Source organism: Urocitellus parryii, chromosome 6, assembly GCF_045843805.1.
Source record: "Urocitellus parryii isolate mUroPar1 chromosome 6, mUroPar1.hap1, whole genome shotgun sequence".
NCBI lineage: Eukaryota > Metazoa > Chordata > Mammalia > Rodentia > Sciuridae > Urocitellus > Urocitellus parryii.
Genome location: NC_135536.1, coordinates 132,285,981 through 132,311,834, shown reverse-complemented (window position 1 = coordinate 132,311,834; position 25,854 = coordinate 132,285,981). Strand labels below are relative to the sequence as shown.

The following is a 25,854-nucleotide window of genomic DNA, read 5'->3' as shown; positions in this document are numbered from 1 at the left end:
TGGGGCGGAGCTGCGGCAGGAGCCCCGCCCAGCCGCCCGTAGCGGCCCCGCCCCGCACCTGCTCCTGGCGGGGTGGGCGCTGCCTCCTCCATGGGTCCTGGATTGAGCAGCCCACCCTCCCGCCGCCCCCGCAGCAAGACAGTTCCGGGACCTCGCTCGCCACGGCCGCTGGCTTTTGGCCACCAAGTAATAACTTCAAACCCTGAGCTTCTCTAGGAGACTAAAAGTGGGGCAAAGAAGTCCTCCTCCTGCACAGCACGGGCATTTTTATGCCACTCAGGCAAGTGCCAGGCACCACAGGAGCTCCATAATTAATTCTCGACACCCCTCATTCTTGGAGCATCTGGCTCGTACCACTCCCGGGAGAAGGCACCAGCTGGAGGGCCCGCCTTAACCGTAGGCAGGAGGCAGACCTCTGTGGGTCCGGGGAGAGGAAAGAGCATTGGACCAACTCTACTTCACTTTCAAGTATAAAATGGAAATAACCACATCGCCTTATTTTTAAATTTTTTTTTAGATGTTGATGGACCTTAATTTTATTCATTTATTTGTATGTCGTGCTGAGAATCTAACCCAGTGCTTCACACATGCTAGGCAAGCGCTCTACCACTGAGCCATTACCCCAGCCCTAAATCATCTTTTTTAAAAAATTATTATTTTTTACTTGTAGATGGACACAATATATTTATGTATTTATTTTTTATGTTGTGCCGAGGATTGAACCCAGTGCCGACATGTGCTAGGCAAGCACTCTACCACTGAGCCACAACCCCAGCCCTCGCCTTATTTTTTATAGTTTTACATAAACACAATTATTTTGTGGCAGCAAGCAGCAGTTTTATAGGACCTGCCCTTTCACACCCAACACTACCGTCCTCCTACTTGAAAATAACTTTTGGATTAGTGGTATCACTTAAGGAGAAGGGGAAGACACTATGCTCCAGAATAATCCATTTATTTTTTATTTTTTTAAAATATTTTTTAGTTTTTATAGTTGGACACAATACTTTTATTTATTTTTATGTGGTGCTGAGGATTGAACCCAGCACCTCACACGTGCTAGGCGAGGGCTTTACTGCTGAGCCACAACCCCAGCCTCCATTTATTTTTTCTTAAACATTTACTGAACACCAATAATCAGAGCCCCATGAATGCCACAGCAGGAGGGGAGTCAAATTCCCTACTCCCAAGAGAGCTATCCCTCTCACTAGAAACAGTACAAGGAGAGACTGATGGAAGAGTGGGGTGTGGGCCAAGCCCTGGGCTCCTTGCTGGACATTGGACAGTATGAGTGTGACAGAGCTTACTACAATTATCTTTAAGAATTATTTTTTCTGACTTAATAATGACACCTGCTATTATTACTCTTGCCCTGGCATTTACACCTCTCTGCTTTCTTGTCACAGATTCCCATGGTGTGCAGATATAGCTCTTATCACCTTCCTATAATAATCATTCCCTTTGCATCCATTACACTCCCATCCTACCTTCTCTGGTCCATGGATGTAAAAATTAGTGGAAGCTCATATTAGTGATTCTTCCTTGCTTAAATGCTTGAACGAAATTATTTTATGTTTCTCTCCCTTAACTGGTGGAAACAGGATGAAAGAGTCACTTGCTTAGATATCTCACTGGAGTCTGGCTTCAGGTCTGTTGGGATCACTGTATCAGGTCCCCAAAGCTGTGAGGGCAGATACAGATCTCCCCAAATTCTCAGACCCACTCCTGTTTTACCATCCCATTTCAACACCAAGTTGGGCTTCAATTTCTCAGGGAGGAGAGGGAGTGAACACTGTATTTTTTACTTCTTTCCTGACAGTGACCCTGTGACCTTTTCTTACAGATTTATTTATATTAAGCTAAGCTTCCTCTAACACAAGCTCAGGTTCACGGCTCTGAGACTGGCTCCAGAAGCCCTCAGGACTATTTGAAATGTCAGCTCAGCACAGGAAAAAAGGGTCCCTAAGGATCCAGAAAAAGCAGCAGCTCCAAAGCCAGCTATATAACACTGTCCAGGAGACTGGGCTTCCCTGGGGGAGTGGAAGGAGCTACAGCAGAAAGGATGGCTAGTCCAAGGCAGTGCTAGGCTTTGGGTTTAGCATGAGGACTTCAACTGCTCATCGCATATATTCCCTATATACATGCTGATGACATGTATATAGGGTTGGGGGTGTAGCTCAATGCTTAAGTGCACCTGGGTTCAATCCACGGGGAGAGACTCAGTGTTTTCATCTCAAAAGTATATGGGGTTCATCATATCTTCAGGGTTTACTCATGACCCTTCCAGAATTCTACAACATTCAAGAACATCCGTGGAAAATGGGGAGAAGATTCATAGGATGATCAAAGGATCACCAAAGGGATGAAAGCTATATGGCAAATCCCATTATAACTAGCACCAACAAAACATTTAAAGTAGCCAGGTGCAGTGGCCTGGAAGACCCGATACATTCAAAGCCAACCTCAGCAAATGTGAGACTCTATCTTTAAATAAAATACAAAATAGGGCTGGTGATGTGGCTCAGTGATTGAGTGCACCTGAGTTCAATCCCTAGCACCAAAAAACAAAAACCAAACCTTTAAACTGCACCAAGTTTTAAAATCCAAAACAGTTTGAAATAAAGGACATAAATATTAATGTTTTTGCATGTCTTCATTAAATTGAAATCAATTACAAGTAAAACCTTTTCATAACTCTGTCTTTTTTGCCTGTTTTCTAAAAACACTTTCATGTATGTTCCCTTGATTCTCAGCGTGGATTTGAAGTAGAAAAGACTAGTACCATGCCCATTTTATAAATGAGTTAACTCACATAGAAAGCAAGTTAGTAAGAGAGAGGAAACAAATGAAGAAAACCAGACTAGACTTGTAACACAAGTACAGAGGATGACAGAGAAAGGGGAAAGCAGAAATTTAAATTAGACATAAATTAGTCTAGGTGAAGTCTCAGAAACTAGAGCTGTGTAGAGCAGGACAGTGTGAAGTCTGTCCTGGTAGACCTCTACACACAGTTCTCCATCTGTGTGGCCTGCAGAAATGAAGAGAACATCTTGGGAATGCTCAGGTCCTGCTCTTTAGTTTTACAATCAAAAGGAGTTTATAAAATCAGGAAAAGAATAGAATCTTCAAGAAAGGAGAAAGGAAGGGAGAGTCAGGGATTTGTGAAAGAATTTCCTGAAGTCAGGGGGAATACATAGGGGTTTTAGCTGTTCTGTAAGATCAGAACAGTAACCATTAAGAAGTACTATTAAGAAGAAATCCACAGATGGCCAAATGCCTGTAATCCAGCTCCCCGGGAGACTGAGGCAGGAGGATTGCAAATTTAAGGACAGTCTTGGCAACTTAGATCCTGTCAAAAAGGGTTGGGGATGTAGCTCAATTCTTAAGTGCACCTGGGTTCAATCCGTAGTACTAAACAAACAAACAAACCAAAATCAAAACCAAAACAACAACAAAAAACAAGAACTCAGGAAGGAAGGAAAGATCTACATCTAATGAAAAAGGATGAACACTTCAACAGTGGTTAAGAAGCTACTGTTCAGGGCTGGGGATGTGGCTCAAGTGGTAATGCGCTCGCCTGGCATGCGTGCGGCCCGGGTTCGATCCTCAGCACCACATACCAACAAAGATGTTGTGTCCGCCGAGAACTAAATAATAAATATTAAAAAAAAATTCTCTCTCTCTCTCTCTCTCTTTAAAAAAAAAAAAGAAGCTACTGTTCAGCTAAATGGCTCAAGTGCTCAGGGACACCATGAAAACCTAAGAAAGCAAGAAGCCCCAGGCAACATTAATAATTCATAATTACTTGCATGTAATATTCATGTATTTAAGGAGACATTTCCATAATTGAAGTAAATATGCGTTCAACTCCAAAGAGGGTTAAAAAGGCTTGGAAATCTGGTGGAGAATCTCAGTATTAATAATCTGAGCAAATCTGAGGAGGAAAAACCTGCGGCAAATCAAAAATTCCCATTTGACTTTACAGGGTAAAATAACCGGATTAAGACCTCCAGCATGGTGATGTGGTAAAAGTAACACACCTCAAGTCTGATTCTGCCATACATGCATTAGAAGATCCTGGTCAAATCCCTGAACCTCTCCTGACTTCTCTACTTTGTAGGATGGAGGTTATTTTGAGATTTATAAAATGAGAGAAAGTAAATATTTGTTGTAAATTATAAAGCACTTAGCAGAGCATCTGGCACATTCTAAGTACTCAATATTATTAGCTGGATCCTAGGAAAGCAAAACCTGCTTTAAATCTGAAGCCCATGACAGAGGGAAATGTTCGCTTGCTAGCAGCAAAGACCACAGTGCTCACACAATAGGGCCTAGCTCTGGCAGCATGCCTATTGCATCTTAAGTTGTTTGATAAACCAAAATGCCAACACATCTACCTAAACTCTTGACCAATTTCAAGAAAAGAATTCTATACTCCACATATTGTTTGAAAGTCATACTCAAAATAATAACATAGCTATTGAGAAAAGAAGATTGTTTTTATAATACAAACTTAAGAAAAAGAAATTTAAAATATTTTTCATTGATGAGGATAAGAGGGAAGTACTTATCAGAATGAAAATGAGGTATGAGATTTTCATGTTTTCTAAAAGGCCATGAGTGAGCTTTTTTCTTTTTTGGTGCTGGGGATTGAAGCCAGTGGTACAACCACTGAGCTACATGCCTAGCCCTTTTTATTTTGAAACAGGGTCTCACTAAGTTGCTGAGACTGGCCTCAAACTTGTGATCCTTCTGCCTCAGCCTTCCAAGTTGAGATTATAGTTGTGCACCACCATGCACAGTAGCCATGAGGTTTTTAAAGATCACAAAACACATTGGGCTGGGGATGTGGCTTAAGCGGTATCGCGCTTGCCTGGCATGCGTGCAGCCCAGGTTCGATCCTCAGCACCACATACAAAGATGTTGTGTCTGCCGAAAAAACTAAAAAAAGAAATATTAAAAAATTCTCTCTCTCTCTTAAAAAAAAATCACAAAACACTGTTCTAGAGAGAAGTTGAAAGTTCTTGGCTGATTAGATTATGAGGCCTTTTGCAGAGACTGACAAACTATACCATGTATGGATGAACTTTCTATGAAATTGCTCCATGAAAATCATTATGCTAATTAAAAAAATCACACAACATCACAGTATGTTTCTTGGTTCTCAGGTACTATTACAAAAACAATTTTTTAAAATTCCACAGAGCACAGAAATAACTATTTCTTTGCATTAGATGCTAAGGATGAGAGTCAAATGTATGGATCTCTTCTAGCACACAAAAGAATCTTCTGACATCTTATAGGTACTACTCTCGACTCCAATTCCATCCTTTTCTTTCTCCACACTTACTTCATCCCTGAATTCTTCAATAATTAAATTGTATTATGTTAATTTTAGTTTTTTACCCCCCAGCACAGGGAATTTGAATCCAGGGATGCTTTATCCCTGAGCTATCCCCAGCCCTTTTTGAAATTTTTTTTGAGAAAGGATCTCACTAAATTTCCAGCACTGGCCTCAGAATTTCCATCTTCCTGCCTCAGTCTTCTAAGCTCCTAAGGTGTGATCCCAGCAGCTTATTGCATCTACATAGGTTTCACCTGGCCCTCTTTAATTATTTTATATTTATCACATAGTGCTAGGTATATCTTTTATGAAACCAAGGCAGTGTATAAATAAATCTAAAATAAGTAAAGTACTATGATATATACAAAGATGAAACTGAAGCTGGTCTTGTCTTGATACCTTCAAGCAACTGGCCTTCCCTGGGGTGGGAGAGAGGGACAAACAGAAAGCAACCACTGTGAGGACAATGTTAAAGAGGAATATGAACAAAGTACAGGGCAGTCCGGAGGAAGTAGCACTATATAAATTTGAAAGCTTAATCAAGAATAAGAAACAAGCAGGGGGCAGGTGTGTATACCTGTATTCCCAGGTACTCGGGAGGCTGAGGCAAGAGGATCACAAGTTCAAGACCAACCTGGGCAACTGAGTGAGACCCTGTCTCAAAATAAAAAATAAAATGGTCTGGGGATGTAGCTCAGTACCTTGGGTTTAACCCCAAGTTTGACAAAAAAAGAAAAGAAAACCCCTTTTGGGGGCTTTCTATGCATCTATTATTATACTTATGATCCTATACTGAAAAATTTGTTTATGCACATCGCCTTATTAAGGCAGAGTTTCTGGCAAAGCAAGAAGGACTTTGCCTTACTCACTTTTGTATCCTCAAAGACTAGCTGAAACTCTACACATTAAATGCTCAATAAACGTCTGCTGAATGAATTGAGAAAGTTTTCAGCAGGTGAAGTGTGCAGGGACCCCAGGCAGGGACTAGCATAAGCAAAGACAGGTTATGTCTGTACGGTGAAACCTATGTAGATGCAACAATGTGGGACCTGGGGAGAGCCGAGACTGGAAAAGTCCAGAATGACACTTGGAAGATAAGGTTTTCACCATCTTTTTGGTAAGTCCTGCACATTCTAGTTTCCGTAATACTACTTGGTTACACAGTATTCTTTCCACACCCACTCACCTTGTGTATGAAGGATGCTGTTTGTTGTTTGACTTCTAAGAGCCCATGAAGGGAAGAAGGGAGATGAAGACATGCCTAGCCAGCAAACAGACTGAACAGGCTATAGCAACTGAAAGAGGATTGTGAGAAAGGTAGACAATCCATTTAACCAGATAGAATCAGCTGGATCATCTCTGACTCTTAACAATGTTAAATATATTGTCATGAGGAGGCTGACCTCAGGTGCTGAAATAGTCCCCTACTATGTTATGAAGGATTAGTTGGTCTTGGTAAAACTTATGCAAACAACTACTTTCGCAAATACCATCAAGAAAGAGGACACAAGAAGAGTCCAAGAACAAAAAAGAAACAGGATTAACATAAGAAAAATCTGGAAAAGGTACATGCAGCTTAAATGGAATCATGGAGAAATGAAGTTTTCAGATTCAAATTTGGCAAGATCAAGAGAATGTACTTACTAAATAACAGGAAAGCGCAAATCACTTTAATGATTCATATGCTCTACTCCAGAATAATAGTTCAGCAACAATGCTAACTGAAATTACTGCCTATGGTTCCAAAGCATGATTATACTGAACATTTAATATATGCTGTTTCATGTTACCAGGGAAATACAGCATAGTGTCTATAATATGAGACCCCTACACTGGAAAAGTTTCCAATCTGCTGGGGGATCTTGAGGCCATATCCATAAACTTAAACAGTACGAGACAGCCACTCGGTAGTGGCAGTAGAATAATTAATTGTGAAGATGGTAAGACTCAAAGACTAGCAAAGATAAGGGTATATATACAATACTAATGTGAAAAATTGCTGGGGATGTAGCTTAGTGATAGAGTGGCTTGCCTAGCACACATGAAACCCTGGGTTCAGTCCCCAGCATGTCAGGGGGAAAAAAAAAAGATGATAATGTGAAAACCCAGGGAATACAGCACAGGGATGCTTAATGTTAGCTGAATTCAAAGTTTGAAAGGTAGGAGAGACACAAAATTTATGGTCCAAGCAACAGACATTTCTGAAAATAAAAAGTACACTGAAACTAATTAGCAGGTGGTAATTGTCTAAAATAGGCACACAATGGAACACTGTGATGGGAGGTGAACAGATATAGTAGGAAAATGAAAAATCTAGGGAAGTATTCCTTCACTGAACATATGAACACTGAAGGGGAAGTTTGAGGGAATCACTACAAACTTGAGTTTAAAGATGGAACAATCAAGTGAAAGGGTCCAGGGGGAAGAGAGACAAAAAGACTAGGACTGAGGATAGGCAGTTAGTGTTATGAGAGTAGATAAGTAGCCAAGAGATGATCTCATTATCAAATTCTTAAAGTTTTATAGTTCTCATACTGTTTTCTAATTCCTTTCATTCACCACGTTGCGTCTCCAATTTGCCACATACTCTGCTAAATCTCAAAGAGCTGATACGTCCATTCAATTACCAAATTAAACCTCTCTGGCATTTCTTGCATTTTCAAAGAGCATTTAAAACATATTTACTAATAAAATCTCATATATTTAAGTCTTATTTTTAGTGCTAATCTACACAATATATAACTAGGAACATAAAATACCTCTTCCCCCAAATAATCTTTTTCTGTTTAATGAAATGGTTCAAATGTTTTTAACAGCTTTGAATACTTTTTCAGAGAGTTTTATCCATTGCTTAAAACAGGAGCATCTAGTAAAGGAGAAAGAATGATACTTTTACTGAAACATGCAAGTGAGGAAAAGTATTGTTTTCCTCCCATTTAGTGTCTAAGGAGGAGAAATTGGAAAGGAAGGAGATACAAATCTGAGGGTGTTTATATCTGGCTAGACAGGATTGCAGAGGATGATGGGATCCCAACTTTGGCCAGGAAAGCACACTATCTCCAGTGGACTGATAGGGCTGAACAGCTATCATTCTCTATAGATGATTAGGTAGGAAGAAAGAAGGTAATATAGTAATATTCTGCCATTCCACACAAGGAGTTGTTTCAGCACTCTCCTTTTCATGAGAAAATGTAAATATTATATAAGGACAGGTTCAAAAGAGCATTTGTTAACAGTGACTTGACAAATTTCACACACTGTTGAGACCATTAAGCACCCATATCCAAAGTTAGAAGGCTAAAGCCTAGTTAATGGATTCAAGGGTGGCACTGTGCTCTGCAGGGGAGGGCTGCAGAAGTGTGTCTCTGTTCTCATTCCATTAGCATAACAGCACGAACTGACTTCCACTTCAGTTGAACAAATAATAGAACTAGATCATGTAGCCCAATACAGAAAACTTGCCTATTTTGAGACTTATGCATTAATACAAGAAGAGAATAGAAAGACTTAATGAGTATTTTGTGCTTAAAACATACTGGCTTACCCTACACTTCCTGTTTCCCTATCGGTCTCAATATTAAAAGAAAATGCACAACTGAGCTTTGCAGTCGTTGCTTTAAACTCTGCCTTAAGTTTGCATTAAAGAAAAGCAGAGCCACGCACTTAAAAGAACACATTCAGGCAAATTAGAATTTAAAGACTAGTACAATGCTTGCCATCCAGCACCCTGTCCTGCCTCCTGCACATGCCCTGGTATACAAAGGACTAAGAATGTCTGAAGTGTACAAAGGGCTATGAGTTTTTACAGGCCAGTGAGATTTTCTGAATCTCTCAGGAACACTAGTTGGGTTTATACACATCTGAGTCACGCCCTAGTGAAGAATCAATTTTATGACTAAGAGATTTCCTATGAACGTCAATGGCTACTTTTGCTTCACAAAAACAAAAACAAAACAAAACAAAACAAAAAAATAACAGTATTAGGGCAATCTTCTTAGCTGAAGGGCTCTTCAACCCAAAACTTTTATACCCCCACAAGGAGTACTAAAACCATCCAAGGAAGGCAAGTCTCAGGAGCTTTCTGGACAAACACAATCCAGGGATAAGGGGTTCAATGTGCAAAGTCTTTTATTTAAAATTCTGAAAAGTTAAAGACTTATGACCACCTCAGTATGTGCCATTCCCATTATAAGGAGGAATGACAGTTTCAAACTCATGCAGAGCTGCATTTTCATTTACAGAACTCTGTAGGCACTTTAGAAGTGAAGCTTGGCTTCAAAATACAAACACTGGGGGCTTTGGCTCAACCTTTTAATATAAAAATTCACTGATGTACAAAAATGTGAAAGTGTGACAATGACAACATATGAAATTCTGTGATTGAAAGTCCCCTTGAGTGCACTCTAGTGCACACGCACCCGCCCAAACAGATTCTGGCGTGGAAACATAAACTAACGTAAACCAGGGCTACTGAGAAGCGCCAACATGTGTGTTCTCCATTCCACCAATCACAGACCAACAGCTACTCCAAACGTTCAGTAACAAAAAGTACGGCATCTTCCCAGGAACAGCAAGGCAGACTTCTTACTCACGATGGACCAGCACGAATAAACCCAGCAAAAAAAGTACTGCATACTACAAAATAAAGACAGAAACACAAGTCAGAGATGCTTTTAAAAGTTCTTAAGTTCTCAGAATCAATTAATAAACTAGACTTTTTGGCCATGATATATTTAAACTATTATTTTTTTCATGTCTCAACTATAATCCACTTAAAGTTTCCAAAATTAAGCAAAAGATCACTGTTTAGAGGCTTTAACCCAGGACCTCATGCATTCTAGGTGCATAAACTCTTACCACTGAGTTACACCCTCAGCTTGAAGTCACTTTTTTTTTTTTTTTTTTTTGGTGGTACTGAGGCTTGAACCCAGGGTGGGCACTATGCTATTGAGCTACATCCCCAGTCCTTTTTCTTTTGAGATAGGGTCTTGCTAAGTTGCCCGGGCTGGCCTGGAACTTGTGATCCTCCTGCCTCAGCCTCCAGAGTGGCTGGTATTACAGGCATGCACCACAATACCAGGTCCAAGATCACATTTTTAATGAAACATATGGTATAATCTCTCACCTTAAATTTAGGATAGTCATTCATGAGGATCGTCACAATTCCAATATAAGGAACAAATCTAAAATAAACAAAAACATGATCATCACAGAATTTCCTAAGCAAAGCAGCTGTTATCATTTACCAAACATCCATATCTTTCAGAGAAAACTAATTTTCAGTCACAAAGATCCTTTGTATATATTATTCTATTTATTCCTTCCAATAGCTCATGATAGGGAAGTTAGGAATATAACCATTTTATAGATGAGGAAACAGCTGATCATGCCCAAGGCACATAGCTTCCTTGTGGTGAAACTGCTACTAGACCTGAGGTCTTAGATCTCTAGTTGGTAATACTGATACAGGGTGTGTCCTCACAAGCTTTAGGGAGCTGTCAACCTAGTTGGGGAGACAAGGCAAACACAGCCAGAATATTACAAGGTATTTCATGTTAAGTGGCCACAAAGTAAATGTAAGAGCTCTTACATAGATGTACTTAGGATTTCACTGCCCTCTTATTTGAACCACCTGTAATTTGGGTTTGGCCCTCTTAATCCTGAAATTTAAAACAGTTTGAAACACCATACAGAGCAAACTAATCTCAGCCTCCATCTTTCTTTACATCTCTACAGCATTTGACCTTGATGACCACAACTTGTCTTGAAATCCCTCCTCCTTGGATATGTTTTATCTATCTGTAACAAATTTGTTTCTCCACCTACCTCTGCTATCATACAGAAGAAAGCCAAAGCGGAAGCTGATCTTTGTACACTTTGTAACAGCCCACAGATTATTCAAGGCACGACAACCTTCGCACCTTCATCCCATGCCAAAGGCAGCGGAAACAGAAATTATCTCCCATGTAACACTTCCACCATCAAAGCCTAAGGTAAATTTCAAGAATGGACATTTTGTCTTTGGTGTATTTCACTTCCTAATTCCGGTGGCTTGGGAGGCTGAAGCAGGAGGATCACAAGTTCAAAGCCAGCCACAGAAACTTAGAGACCTTGTCTCTAAATTTAAAAAAATATAAAAAGGGCTGGGGATGTGGCTCAGTGGTTAAGTGCCTCTGGCTTCAATCCATGTTTTAAAAAAAACCCACAAAAATACAAACAAAAATGTCCCTTACTCCTGTCTCCTCTCCTCACCCTTTTCCTGTTCTCTCTTCCCACAAACTTCCCTTCTACATACATTGGTGTTTCTTAAAACTTAGATCTCCTTTGTCACAATCATTTGAATGACTTGTTAAAAATGCATATTCTTGCCAGGCACAGTGGCACATGCCTATAATCCCAGCAGCTTTGGAGGCTGAGGCAGGAGGATCATTGAGTTTAAAGCCAGCCTCAGCAAAAGTGAGGCACTAAGCAACCCAGTGAAACCCTGTCTCTAATAAAATACAAAATGGGGCTGGGATGTAGTTCAGTGGCTGAGTGCCTGAGTTCAATCCCTGGTAACCCCCCCTCCACCCCCAAAATACATACTCTTCAATCTTCCCCAGATTTATTGGGTTAGGAAATCTCTGAAAGATGAGCTCCAAATGATGTTCTTGCACACTCAATTTCAAAAAGTCTAGCTCTAGTGTGAGGTGCACAGCACAGGTATGTGGTGAAAAGAATATCAACTCTTGGGGCCTATGTCTTAGTTTCAACTCCTGGGTCCTTCAAGAGCTGAAAAGTGACAGTCTCTATAGAATGGTATTGCTAAGCTCTAGGAGGGAAGATAGAGGCTGTCTATATTGTTTTATACATATTTTTTAAATTGCAATACATGTCTTGTCATTTTTAACCCTTCATAAAAGCAATCACTTTCAGTGAAGGTAAATCATCTAATTTAAGGACATAATGGCAAATGCCTCACTGTAAAATGCAGATTAAGACCTATAAAAACATCTGTTTTCTATAAAACATCAAGCTAATTCTGATCTGATGACCAGCAGCCATTCTCATAGGTAGAAGCTTTCTTCTGTTATCTCCATACAATGGTATATATGCCCAAAGAAAAACAACCACAGACCACAATTTGCTTAGGAGAAATTCATGGAAATTTTTTTGTTGTTGTTGTTTTTGGCTTTTCCTTGTCCAATATAGGTTAAAATGAAAGCAACCTCATCTTTTTTTTTTTTTTTCAATATTTATTTTTTAGTTGTAGTGGGACACAATACCTTTATTTATTTATTGTTTTATGTGGTACTGGGGATTGAACCCAGGGCCTCGAATGGGCTAGGGGAATGCTCCACCACTGAGCCACCACCCCGGCCCCAAAAGCAACTTCATCTTTAGGGGTAATATAAGAAAAACATATGGCAAGCCAAACCAAAGAGTTAATTACTTGTACCACTCCTTCCTGCCATAGACAGAGATAGCGGAATTAATAATTAAGTATATAAAGCGGTATCATCAATTATCTTAAAGGCATCAATCGTACTTTTTCCCTATTCTGCTCAGGTAAACTCATATATTAAAGGAGAGTTGAAGATAAGCAGAACAAGGTTTAAAGTAAATAAAATAAATACCATTCACAAGGCCAAATCCAATAGCAGCCTTCGCCAAGTTAACACCTAAATGGTAGAGTATGGTTGAACACATTTCCCTGGGAACTCTTGGGATCAAAGGTGCTATTCAGAAATAGCCTCTTTGGCTGATGTTTTTTTGGGGAAAAATGATTAAAAAGAAAAGATCAAACAGTAAAGGAGATAAGCTCCCCAACCCCGAAAAAAAAAAAAAATTAAGAGGAGAACCCAGAACACTTTTGTCAGATATTGAAAGGGATCTTAAGGAAGTTTGGACCCCAGCAGCCAACTAAGAGAATATGCAATTATCCAAAATGGATCATTTTGTTTCTAGAATGACCTGTGACTTGTTTCAAATAAAAATACATTTTAAAAGACTTATTTATAAAACTGATTTCAGTCAACAGAGAGCTCAGATACTCTGCTCCTTATATCTTATATCTATATATTTTAAATTTTGGCTTAACTTGTAATACTGGTACATTTTTTCAACATTTTTCAAATCAAGGGAGTTAGCATTTCCATTTCTTTATCATTGCTTTGTTTGGAAACTTCAAGCTTCTCTATTATAGTTCTTCCTTATATTTTTGTTCTTTTCTTTTCATTATTAATACTTCTATTTCCTGATCTTCTGCCAGGCTTTTAGCCTTTTCTCTTGTTGCTCTTTGAAAAAGAGGTCCTTTTGTGTTTTTCAACTTCCTGAATTTAGAAAGAATCACCCCTACTAAATGCTTAATGGGGCCAATATCAGTTTCATTTTCTAAAAATTGTTTTTACTATATGTTACAAGATGAACAAACCCTAAAAATTAGGACAAGTGAAAGAAGCCAGACATAAAAGACTAAAAATGGTATGGTTCTGTTATATGAAACACCCAGAACAGGCAAATCCACAGAGACACAAAGTAGATTAGTGGTTGTCAAGGGCTGCAGGGAAGGAGAGGATGGGAAGTGACTGCTAATGAGCATGGAGTTTTATTTTGGAATTGATGGAAATGCTTTGGAATTAGTGGTGATAGTTTCACAACCCTGTGAATAAAATAAAATCCACTAAATTGGACACTTTGAAATGGTGAATTTTATATCCCACTATATGAAAATTCTATTTCTTTTTTTTTTCTTTTTTTTTTTATTGTTGGTCGTTCAAAACATTACATAGTTCCTCATACATCATATTTCACAGTTTGATTCAAATGAGTTATGAACTCCCAATTTTATCCCGTATACAGATTGCTGTATCACATCAGTTACCCTTCCATTGATTGACATATTGAAAATTCTATTTCAATAAAAAATTTTTTCTTAGATAATTTTGATTTGGGGCTTTAGGCCCCAGTGTACAACTGTTCAAAAAATCAAAACATTTTTTTAAATGCCTAAAGGGATGTTTGTACCACAGTCACAAACTTGTCTGCAGAAAAACTCTATTGTCAAGGTTTGGCATAGCCTGACTTATCAGCTTAGTGTTTTATAAATACAATTTCCACAAGAGAAGGTGATAAATTACATTACATGTCAAAGTAAGTGGTGGTTTAATCAATGGAAAGTGAATTTGTACAGTCAAGAGTCTGTCCTCCTGCTGTTCATGTACTGTATGTTTATACTTCATAGAAATTTACTTAATACAGAGAGTAACAGACTATTACTTTCTTTTCTTTTCCCTCCTTCCCCCCCTTCCTTCGTTCCTTCTCCCTCCCCCCTCCCTTTTTTGTGGTACTAGTGTTTGAAACCAGGGACATTCTACCACTGAGCTACAGCCCCAGTTCTTTTTATTATTTGGCAGGGTCTTACTAAGTTGCTGAGGGTCTTGCCAAGTTGTCAAGGCTGGCCTCAAACTTGTGATCTTCCTGCCTCAGCCTTCTGAGTCACTGGGATTACAGGCATGTGCTGCATTGTTTAATTAAAAGCCACCAAAACATTGTATATATTTAAAGGTGGCAGTATAGAAATATTGGTATGTATAGTTTGGGATTTTTCAAAACTTCTTCAGAAAGACAAGTTACTTCAGTAAAAGTCTGGCTTCCCCAACATTTTAGAACATGGTATCTTTTATTCAACAAAGGGCCAGAGTGAGAATACACAGCTGTAATAAATACTTTAGAATCAAGACCCACATAAAGGGAGACACATGTAGGAGCACACATAAAAGTATGGCAAAATTTGCTGAAAGACTTTAACATATACATGTTTTACCCAATAGTTCCACTGTTTGGAATTACTGGGATTACAGTAATCCCAGCATCTTGGGAAGGTGAGGCAGGAGGGTTTCAAGTTAAAAAACTAGCCTTAGTAACTTAGAGAGGCTCTAGGCAACCCTGTCTCTAAATAATATACAAAAAGGGCTGTGGATGTGCCTTGGTGGTTAAGCGCCCTAGGTTCAATCCTCAGTACAAAAAAAAAAAAAAAAGATTGCTTGGGCAGAGGCACTGAGATATATATAACAAGGATGTTCACTATAACATTGTTCACAATTAAACAAAAAACTAGATTAAAAATAGAAGCAAAAAACTAGATACAGTCAGAATATCTAAATAACAGGAGAATGACTAAATAATAGTATGATCTATTAATCTATCCATATAGTAAAATAACAGCTTTGCAAATGATGATACACAAATAAATTTATTGATTTGTGAATATATTAGCAATTTTCTGGGTGAAAAGGGGTTATAAAATAGTTGTTTCTCCATACATGTGTTAATGTATCTAGAAACATATCTATTAATGTCTGCATCTTTATCTCTCTATATAAAGACTTAAAAGAACTTAAACCAAAAGGCTAACAATAAATACTTAAAAAGTAGAGAAGAAGGACAGTAAAGTGACTTTGCTTTTTGATGACTGGTATTTCCTTATGTATCTACATCTATCTGTTTTTCTGCAATTAAAGGGAAAACAAAAATACTAAAAGGGGTTGACAAGTCTGAATAATATTAGGGGCATCTTTGGAATTGTGGGAGATAGGTACTATTATTTCTTGAAGCACTGATGACTTAATTTGGATTTGTCTGTCATAATAAATGAAATTCTCCTAAAGCAGGGGTACAAGTACATGCGTGTATGCGTGTATGCGTGTACACATGCACACCAGCTCTGAGGGTTCTAATCTGATCTCTTTGGCTCAAAAAAAAAAAGCATCTCTCATGCTATAACTGAGGCAACTTTCACTTGTAACCTGCACTTCGGTCTGTACAGTACAATTTTTCATTGTGGTGGCCTGCTTATCAGTGTAATAACTCTGGATTCACACAGTCTAACTCTGGATTCACACAGTCTATTATAGGTCAGAAGGACCACAGATTGTGATAGCATTAAGAGTGCCATGAAGCACTGAAATAGTGAGAACCAGTAACCACCCTGTTCAGCAATGTTATGCCAGTAATTCTGGTGTGATGGTTAAGAGGGTAGGCCCTGGAGCTACCAGCCACTTAATACTATCAGTGTGATTTTTGATAAGTAACCTAATTCCTCTGAGTTTCCTCATCTGTAGAATGGGAATATTAGGGTTGTTCCAAGGTTAAAATGAGGTAATACCTATAAAGCATTCACAATCAGTCTCTGATAAATAGTAAACCCTAATGAAGGTGAGTTATTGTTAATACTATTAATAACAGTAAGGTAGTTAACAATTCCATACTTCTTTATACCAGTAACTTACAATTCCTGTTCTCCACTGATCTGTTCTCCTGATAAAATCTGAAATAAACAGGCTTAATATAATTTTTAAATTTCATATTACCTCATCAATTTCAAGACTAGAAATAAAACAGTATGGAATAAGTGGACATGATAAAATTAATTTAGATGAACACTTTTAAGTTGTTGACTCAGTAAATTCCTAAGAAATTATTTCAGGAAGCAGGATTAATACTGTTCCAAATCCTCACAGCCTTACCCAATACAGACAACAGAGCATTAAAAAAGCACCCAATATTTCTTTTTTTTTTTAATTTTTTAAAAAATTTTTTTAGTTGTCAATAGACTTTTATCTTATTTATTTATATGTGGTGCTGAGAATCGAATCCAGTGCCTCACACATGATAGGCAAGCGCTTTACCGCTGAGCCACAACCTCAGCCCGGCACCTGATATTTCTTGAGCAAACTGAATAAATATGAATTTTTAAATTGTCACATCCAATTCACCATCTCTTTTATTGTACCCAAGTTCATCCCCTCTGGAGGAGCAGACCTGAAAATATGGGTAAATTTTAAGAAGCACACTTTTCAAATGACACAAATATGATATGGTGAAACCAGGGCCAAAATGCTATGTATTCAGTTGCAAATGATCAGATAATATGATTGAGAGGGCCATGTTTCAAGTGACATAAAATTTCAAGACGTTCCCCTCTATACTTACCCTCTGGCTCTCCCCACAACATCTTTTTTCTCTAGCCAGTGTTGTCCTTGTTTATAGAGGCCTCGGTCATCAACAGCATTATTATCTCCTTTGGTCAAAAACTTGATATGCCCATTTTGCCTTGAAAGAGTAAGGTAAACTCAAGTCATTACACACCTCTTCATGGCATGTGAAAGCACAAAATATGCTCTTGTTAACCCAAAATTCCTGTGGCACTGGGGTACTTTATCAAAATTCCTAGCATTAAAATAACTCTTTAACTAAAAAATATAATTACTGTGTTTAAAATAAAGATTAAAAACAAACAAAAAGTTCAATTTTTTTTTTTAGAGAGAGATATTTTTTTTTAAATATTTATTTTTTAGTTTTCGGTGGACACAACATCTTTATGTTATTTTTATGTGGTGCTGAGGATCGAACCCAGCACCCCGCATGTGCCAGGCCAGCGCGTCACGGCTTGAGCCACATCCCCAGCCTCAAAAAGTTCAAATTTAGGAGCTGAAATACTATGCAAGCATTAAAATTAAAAACAAAGTTGTAGAAGAATATTTAATGGCACTGGGAGATCATACAAATTTTACTAAGTGAAAGAAAGGTTACAAAACATCATGTATATACTGGGGAATGAAACTGACCAAATTATGTTATGTGCATATATAAATATGCAACAACAAATCCCACTGTTATGTATAATAATAATGTACCAATTTTAAAAATAGCACACAGAATCCATCTCATTTTTAAATTTTTAAAAAATTATATGTGTGTGTATGTGTATAGATAGATAGATAGATAGATAGATATTTAGTTGTAGGTGGACACAACACCTTTATTTTATTTATTTATATGGGATGCTAAGGATTGAAATCAGTGCTTCACACATTGCTAGGCAAGTGCTCTACTGCAGAGCCACAACCTCAGCCCCAGAATCATCTAATTTTTACATTAAAATACATACAATCAATTTTCTAGAAATATTAACTGAGTAAAGCAATACATTAAATTACCCTCAGGATGTAACTGACAAAATGTAGACTTTCAGAAACAACAGAATGACCTAGTTACTTCAAATTATTTGCAAGAAACAAAGAAAATTGGAGAAAGAATCTCTAGATGAATTAAGACTATAAAAACACATCAACCTATTTAGCCAAGGACTTTATTTGAATCCAGATTCAAATAAACTGTTAAACTTATGACCTATTTGGGAATTTGAACAAAGATTATAAACAATGATGTAAGCAATTACTGTTCTTTTTTTTTTAAAGTGTAACTGAGATAGAATAGAATGAATAAAGAGGTAGAAAGGAGACAAAAGAAAACAGTGGCTTTAGCTGTAAATCTAAAAGCCCCATGATCAGACTTTACTCCCCAGACCTGATTTTTCCTCTAGGACTATTTACTCCCTAATTTCTGAGAAATCTATAAATCTTAGAGTTACTATAAATTTACTCATGTATGAAAATTAGCTAATTTTGATTAAAGTTTTATTAAGTGCATGTTATATGTTTTCAGATTAGATAAAACAAAGGGAGATTCTGGCGGGGCGGGGGAGACCAGGGATTAAACTCAGGAGCACTCAGCCAATGAGCCACATCCCCAGCCCTATTCTGTATTTTATTTAGAGACAGGGTTTCACTGAGTTGCTTAGTGCCTTCATTTTGCTGAGGCTGGCTTTGAACTTGTGATCCTCCTGCCTCAGCCTCTGAAGCCGCTGGGATTACAGGTGTGTGCCACAGCACCCGGCAAGGGAGATGTATTTTAAGAAACCTTTAAAACAGGCACATTCCAAATGTTACGTAGATAGAAGAGACAAGTGAAGATCCTAGAAAACCAGACCACCATAAATATCATGTAATTCATGACCAAAGAGCTGAGTTTGGCAGAATGACCTTGTTACCAAACACCTACCCACTCTCCCGCAGAAGAGGTGGGGATGTAGCTCAGTGGTACAGTGCTTGCCTAGCATGCATGAGGCCCTGGGTTCAATCCTAGCATCACACACAAGAACAATAAAAAAGAAGTACCCAAGGGCTGGGATTGTGGCTCAGCAGTAGAGCGCTCATCTAGCACTTGCGAGGCCCTGGGTTCAATCCTCAGCACCATGTAAAAATAAATAAATAAAATAAAGGTATGTGTCCAACTACTTCTATTAAAAAAAAAAGAAGTACCCAAGACCCCCAAAGCATTTTTAACTCTTCAGATGGTGGTCTTCATTCAGAATGTATCTTCAGCTTTCACTTTCTAATGAAGCTTTTTTATGGTATCAGGGATTGAACCTAGGGATGACTATCACTGAGCTACATTCCCAGACCTTTTTATTTTTTATTTTGAGAGAAGGTCTTGCTAAGTTACTGAAGCTGGCCTCAAACTTATGATCCTACTACCTTAGCCTCCTGGGTCCCTGGGATTACAGGTGTATGCCATGATGCCTGGTTCTAATAAAACTATACTCTGCTAAAATCCAAATCTGTGACATGTCGACATGTCATGTACCTGGATGATCCCCATAGAGATCTCCTTTGCCTCTGGAGAAAACTCTTCAGAACCCTTTATGGTGACATAACCACACTAATTGTTAAGTTTTACAAAAGTTTAGTAGTAAAGCTTGGTAGATACTTACTGAAATGCTTATACATGACATGATATGATATCAAAGATTTGATTCAAAATAATATAGGAGAGGGGGAAGAGGAGAGAATGTAGATGGGGCAGAATTGGTTCCACATTAATTATTACTGGGAATGGTGATAGATACATGGGGTTTATAATACTCTTCTGTGCATGTTAGAAAATTTCCAAATTCAAAAAACAGAATATAAAAAAGTGTATTAAACAATATATAAAATAACATACATAAAGGAATAAACAGTGGCTACCTATGACTTTCTGTAGATTACCATTCTTTTTTTTCTTTCTCTAACCAACATATATTACTTTACTAGAAAAAGAAGCTAACTTTAAAAGAAAAAAACACCCCAATTCTTTTTTCTTTTTAAGAGAGAGGTGTGAGAGAGAGAGAATTTTTGATATTTATTTTTCAGTTTTTGGCGGACACAACATCTTTGTTTGTATGTGGTGCGGAGAATCGAACCCGGGCCCCACGCATGCGAGGCGAGTGCGCTACCACTTGAGCCACATCCTCAGCCCCCACCCCAATTCTTCATGCTAGGATATACAGGAATAGAATCGTGCTTGATCAGAAACTGTTAATTTAATTCTACTAGAGAACTATGAGGCTGATAGTAATTTAAATTTTTAACTAAAAGCAAAGCATATTTTATAGTTCAGCCTAAAATTAATTCAAGTATTTGAACTAACCACTATACTAGAAAAGAAAATTAGCTTCAAATTTCTACTGACTAATATTCACTTTAATTCTAAGTCAGAAACTGCCTCACTAGACACTAAATCTGCAGATGAAACTAAATTGGGAGGTGTTGCAAACACCAAAGACAGTTAAGTGCAAACTTCACATTAAAAATGGTATTCCAGTAATAAAAAAATGCAAATATATACAGAGAAAAGTAACCTGTAGCTTACAATTCAGTAAGTGAAAGAATGTCTGAGAAATCTTGGAGTGTAAAAGAGGGTAGGTAACAGAAGGAGCTGGCTGCTATAGTCCAAGTCAGGAGCATCAGGAAGAAAGAATCAGTTCAACCAGGAAAACACATCAACTGCACAGATGCTGAAAAGTGAAATCAGATATGAAAAAAAAAAAAAAAACAGGAAATGGGAAACTGCATGGAAGGAAGGAAATGCTACTGATCTGGGCTATTTCCAAAGACTTGATGTGTCAGCAAAACAATCAGATACAACCAATTTTCCTCTACTAGCCTGTAATCAGGAAAGATCACAATAAGTTTTTTTTGAAAAAGCATAGCTATCCATCTGTTTAATGGTGCAAAAAATATTCTCTGGTGGTGAACAGCTCTTATTAGACTTATTAAGACATACTCTAGCACTTCACAATTCATTGACTCAAAATAGTGATTGGAGGAACATTTACATAGGTACTCCTCCCCTGCTAACACAGGGACCAAATATTTAATATGATCTACCACCAAGGAGCTCAAAAGCATTAAAATTTAATTCATTCATCACAATACTGTGACACTAGGAAGAAATAACCACTTCAAAGATGAGAAAAAAATAAGTCCCCAAAAGCCAATTAGGGGCAGAATAACGCATCTGTATACAAGAGAAAACAAAACAAAACAAAACTAAGGGCTCAAATCAGTCCTCCCAATGGCCAAATTTCCCCTTTGAAATAATTAACTGGTCTCATGCCAGTGTTCAATATTATCATATTATAATACTTCTTAAAGACTGAACTTACTAAATATATACATTTGGTTGTCAACTGACCTCACAGTTAAGTACAATGTTAACACTATTAAACCAAATAATAACTGCCAACACCAAAAGGAAAAAAAAAAAAACCCCAATGATTCCAACAAGTGTTTTCATTATCCCAAAAGAAAAGAGGAAACTGAAAACTTCTGAAAATTAATAGAATCTGTTACCTAAACAAGATGGTAACTTGGGGGTATCTCATGAATATAAAATAAATCACCCAAAACCCCTGATTATAAGTGCCATACACCTTAAAATTTTCAGAATTCTGTTAAAAATTATCCTAAAATTTAAGGAATTTGTAATTAACTTATTATCTGTCAATAAATCTGTCCTGAAACAAGATGAATTTTAAAAAATATATATTATTTATTTACTTATTGAGTTATTATTTATCTGTTTATTTTACAGTACTAGGGGTTGAACCCAGAGACCCTTTACTGCTGAGCAAAATCCTATTTCATTTTATTTTGAGCCCTTTCTATTTTGAAACAGGGTCTTGTAGAGCAGCCCAGGCTGTCCTCAAACTTGCCATCCTCCTGCCTCAGCCTCCTAAGTCACTGAGATGACAGGAGTGCACCACCCCACCCAGCTGTAAAACCTTTAGAATCATGTCAGGATAGATGCGGGGCATAACATCTAGGGAAAAAATTTCACTCTGTGTCTCAACCGCCTTATCTGTAATATAAAGAGCTAACATTGAGCATGGTGGCATAGGTCTGAAATTCCAACAATTTGGGAAGCTGAGGCAGGAGGACCTCAAGTTTAAGGCCAGCCTCAGCAACTCAGCAAGACCCTGTCTCAACATAAAAAGGGCTGGGATGTAGCTCAGGGTAAAGTGCCACTGGGTTTAATGCCCAATATCAAACAAACAAAAACAATCTAAAGGTTTTATAAGTATCTTTTCTGGTTCTAAAATGTTACAATTCTATATTTAAAGAAATAGTTCATGCTTCAGAAATTTTATTTTGAATTTTAAAAGTTGATGAATTTATTCTAACTTATTTGAAATGTATATTATAGTTACATTGTCTTATACTTCTTTTTTTTTAAGATTAGAACTGCTTTATTCCATTATATCATAAGAATTTATAAAGGATCAATTTTTTATCATGATTATGGTAGTTATATCCATGCTTACTAATTGACAGGGAAGTAGAGAAGAACCAAGAAAAACCTCTGGAAAAATCAAGGAAATAAATTAACTAATAAATAACTACTTCAAGTTTTCCAAATGTTCAAATCCTCAGATGTTCATAAAAATGGACTGGGCCCAGTGGTTTCTTGTTCTATCATAATTGTTTTGCTATCAAAACTAAAGACTAAAAAAAATAATAATAATAATTAAACACTAATAAATGTTTAAAAACAGGAAAGAGCAGGGCATGGTGGCACATGCCTATAATCCTGGCAATTCAGGAGGCTGAGACAGAAGGATTGCATGTTCAAGGCCAGTCTCAACAACTCAGCATAGCCCTAAGCAATTTATTGAGACCTTATCTCAAAATAAAAAATAAAAAGGTCTGGGGATGTAGTTCAGGGATCAAGTACCCTCCCCATTCAATCCCCAGTCTCCCAAACAAATAAACAAACAACAACAAAAACCGAGAAAGACATAATGTGTACCTACTTTTCATGAATCTTTAAGACTCGGTGAACTATAGGAATTTCTCTTCCTTCTATTCTAAAAACAACAATTTCTCCCACTCGTATGGGATCTTCAACTCTATTTGTTAGAAAAAGAAGATCTCCTCTATGAAATGCAGGTTCCATGCTGCCGCTGGGAGAGAAAGAAAAAGCATGAGGTTAAATTTACTTTTTAAATTAGATATTCAACACTAAGTCAAAAGTATCAACCTTTTACTATACACAACACTTTAAGAACTATCTCTTGGGGCTGGGGATGTGGCTCAAGTGGTAGCGTGCTCGCCTAGCATGCGTGAGGCACTGGATTCGATTCTCAGCACCATGTAAAAATAAAAAAAAATAAAGATATTGTGACCACCTAAAACTAAAAAATAAATATTAAAAAAAGAACTATCTCACCAAAATGCATATTTTTCTTAAAATACATTTTAAGAAACATTAAAAACTTTGCTGTACATTGAAATCACAGGGATCTTAAAAAAAAAAAAAAGGGGCTGGGGATGTGGCTCAAGCGGTAGCGCGCTCGCCTGGCATGCGTGCGGCCCGGGTTCGATCCTCAGCACCACGTACAAAGATGTTGTGTCCGTCAATAACTAAAAAATAAATATTAAGAAAATCTCTCTCTCTCTCTTTAAAAAAAAAAAAAAAAAAAAAAAGATGCCTGCTTCCCATTCCCAGACTTTCTGATTTTGGCATATGACCTAGGCATATGACTTTGGCATGGCCTGAACTAATAAAGAATTTTTAAATTATTGGGCTTTACTAACTAGGTCCATTTCAAGCATTTCTATTCAAAGGAGCTTAAGTCTTGAAAAGGGCAGTGTTGCTAATTCCTTAACCTTTTAAAATTTCAAATGACAAACAGAATATAAAAGAATGAACTTTAAAATACTGCCCTTATACCCACCTCATCTGAAAACACTAAACATATTCAAATATTCAAATGAGAACTGGATCATCTTCTTTTGCCTTTTATAAAGATAGAGACCAAGATGACCTTATGGGCTCAACCCATCATGGAGAAAAACAGCTCATCAAGTCAAAGAACTGTCAGCTACAGAGATAACACTGTTACCAATTTACTTATTTATTTATTTTTAAAAGAGAAACAAGAAAAAAAAAAGGTGGTTATGGCTGAGATTTTTACTTAATTCTATGGTAAAAAGTAAGAAAATTCTACAGAACATAGTCTTAACTCTCACGTGTTTTACCTTACACCATGTTCTGATAAAGTCCTTAGATATTTCACTAATTAACTATGAAAAAATAGCACATCAGTATAATTTCAGGACACAAGCTTCAGTTTTTAATTTCAATAGTTCTGAAGTAAGACTAAAATAGGCAAGAAATAAAATTCAAAATAGGAATATCATTGAACATAATGATGCATGCTTTTAATTCCAGCGACTTTAGAGGCTGAGGCTGGAAGATCACAAGTTTGAGACCAGCCTGGACTACTAAGCAAGACTCTGTGTCAAAAATAAAAAAATAAAAAGGGCTAGATATGTAGCTCAGTGGTAGAGCACTCCTAAATTCAACTACTAGTACCAGGGATAGTGGGCAGGAATAACTTCAAAGTACAAACATTTTTGTTTGAAGAATTCAGTTCCTCTAAACAAGGGAATAATGGAAGTGATTCCCAAACTTTACTGCACATTGGAATGACCTAGAGAACTTTAAAAAACAAAACAAAACAAAACAAAACCATGTCCAAGTCAAACACCAAACCATTTATACCAGAATGCCTGGAAATGGGAGGTAAGTATCATTTTTCAGATCCCACCGATTCCAATGTATAGCAAAATTTGGAAACCACTAAGAACATGGGTTTTTGTACGTTTGTTATTAAAGCTCTTGTTCAGGTTCCTTGAGGGGCAGTGAGTTCTCTTCTTCGACAAATATCTAGTCAGAAGGAATGCGTGTCTGGTGAAAACATTAGAGAAGATATTCTAGACACAAAAATTTCAAGTTTCACTTTGATTAATTTTTAAAATTAGTGACACTTTTTCTTCAAATAAAACCTTACCTGAAAAAGTATATAAATAAAACAGATAAAATTTGAGCTGCTCTGGTTGAATAGCTTGTCTTTATTGGGCCCTTATATACAAAGTGCTATTCTAAGTCTTTTTAAAGCAATTCTTTAAAACAGCTTTATGATATAGGTACTATAATTATTCCAACTTACAGATAGGAAGGCTGATGCTTATAAAAGTCCAAGAAGTTATACATCAATAAAATGAGAAGGGTGAGATTTGATTTAAAGAAATCCCATATAATCAACTCTTGCTAAGCTAAATAGCCTCTGAGCCACTCTAGAATTTTAAGCAGGGAGTACCATAATTATATTTACATTAAAGAAAAATCATCTCAGAAGTTATAGAGTACACAGAAGACACACAAATATTTTTAAATTAATAAGCAAACTGGAAAAATGATAAGACAGATTGGGAGAATAACTTTCTAGGTTATTATTAGAATTGAATGCTTAGTTGTTACTGTAATTGAACACTTGGTAACTATTAAAAGTATCACTT

General features: G+C 37.2%; 1 protein-coding gene across 2 annotated transcripts in view; it reads right to left on the bottom strand.

Annotated features, from left to right (window-relative positions):
* Positions 1-9,454: 9,454 nt before the first annotated feature.
* Positions 9,455-25,854, bottom strand: part of Sec11a (SEC11 homolog A, signal peptidase complex subunit) — a 40,394-nt gene continuing 23,994 nt past the window's right edge. Inside the window, exons 3-7 of one of the 2 annotated variants that reach the window (XM_026388257.2) lie at positions 23,304-23,453; positions 17,318-17,437; positions 16,615-16,652; positions 10,470-10,527; positions 9,891-9,979 (exon numbers count right to left, since the gene is read on the bottom strand). In XM_026388257.2, coding sequence (XP_026244042.1) covers positions 10,502-10,527; positions 16,615-16,652; positions 17,318-17,437; positions 23,304-23,453 — 334 coding nt within the window. In that variant the 3' untranslated portion in view covers positions 9,891-9,979; positions 10,470-10,501. Of the gene's footprint in view, positions 9,980-10,469; positions 10,528-16,614; positions 16,653-17,317; positions 17,438-23,303; positions 23,454-25,854 lie in introns of both variants that reach the window. The other variant, XM_026388256.2, reaches the window with a different exon arrangement.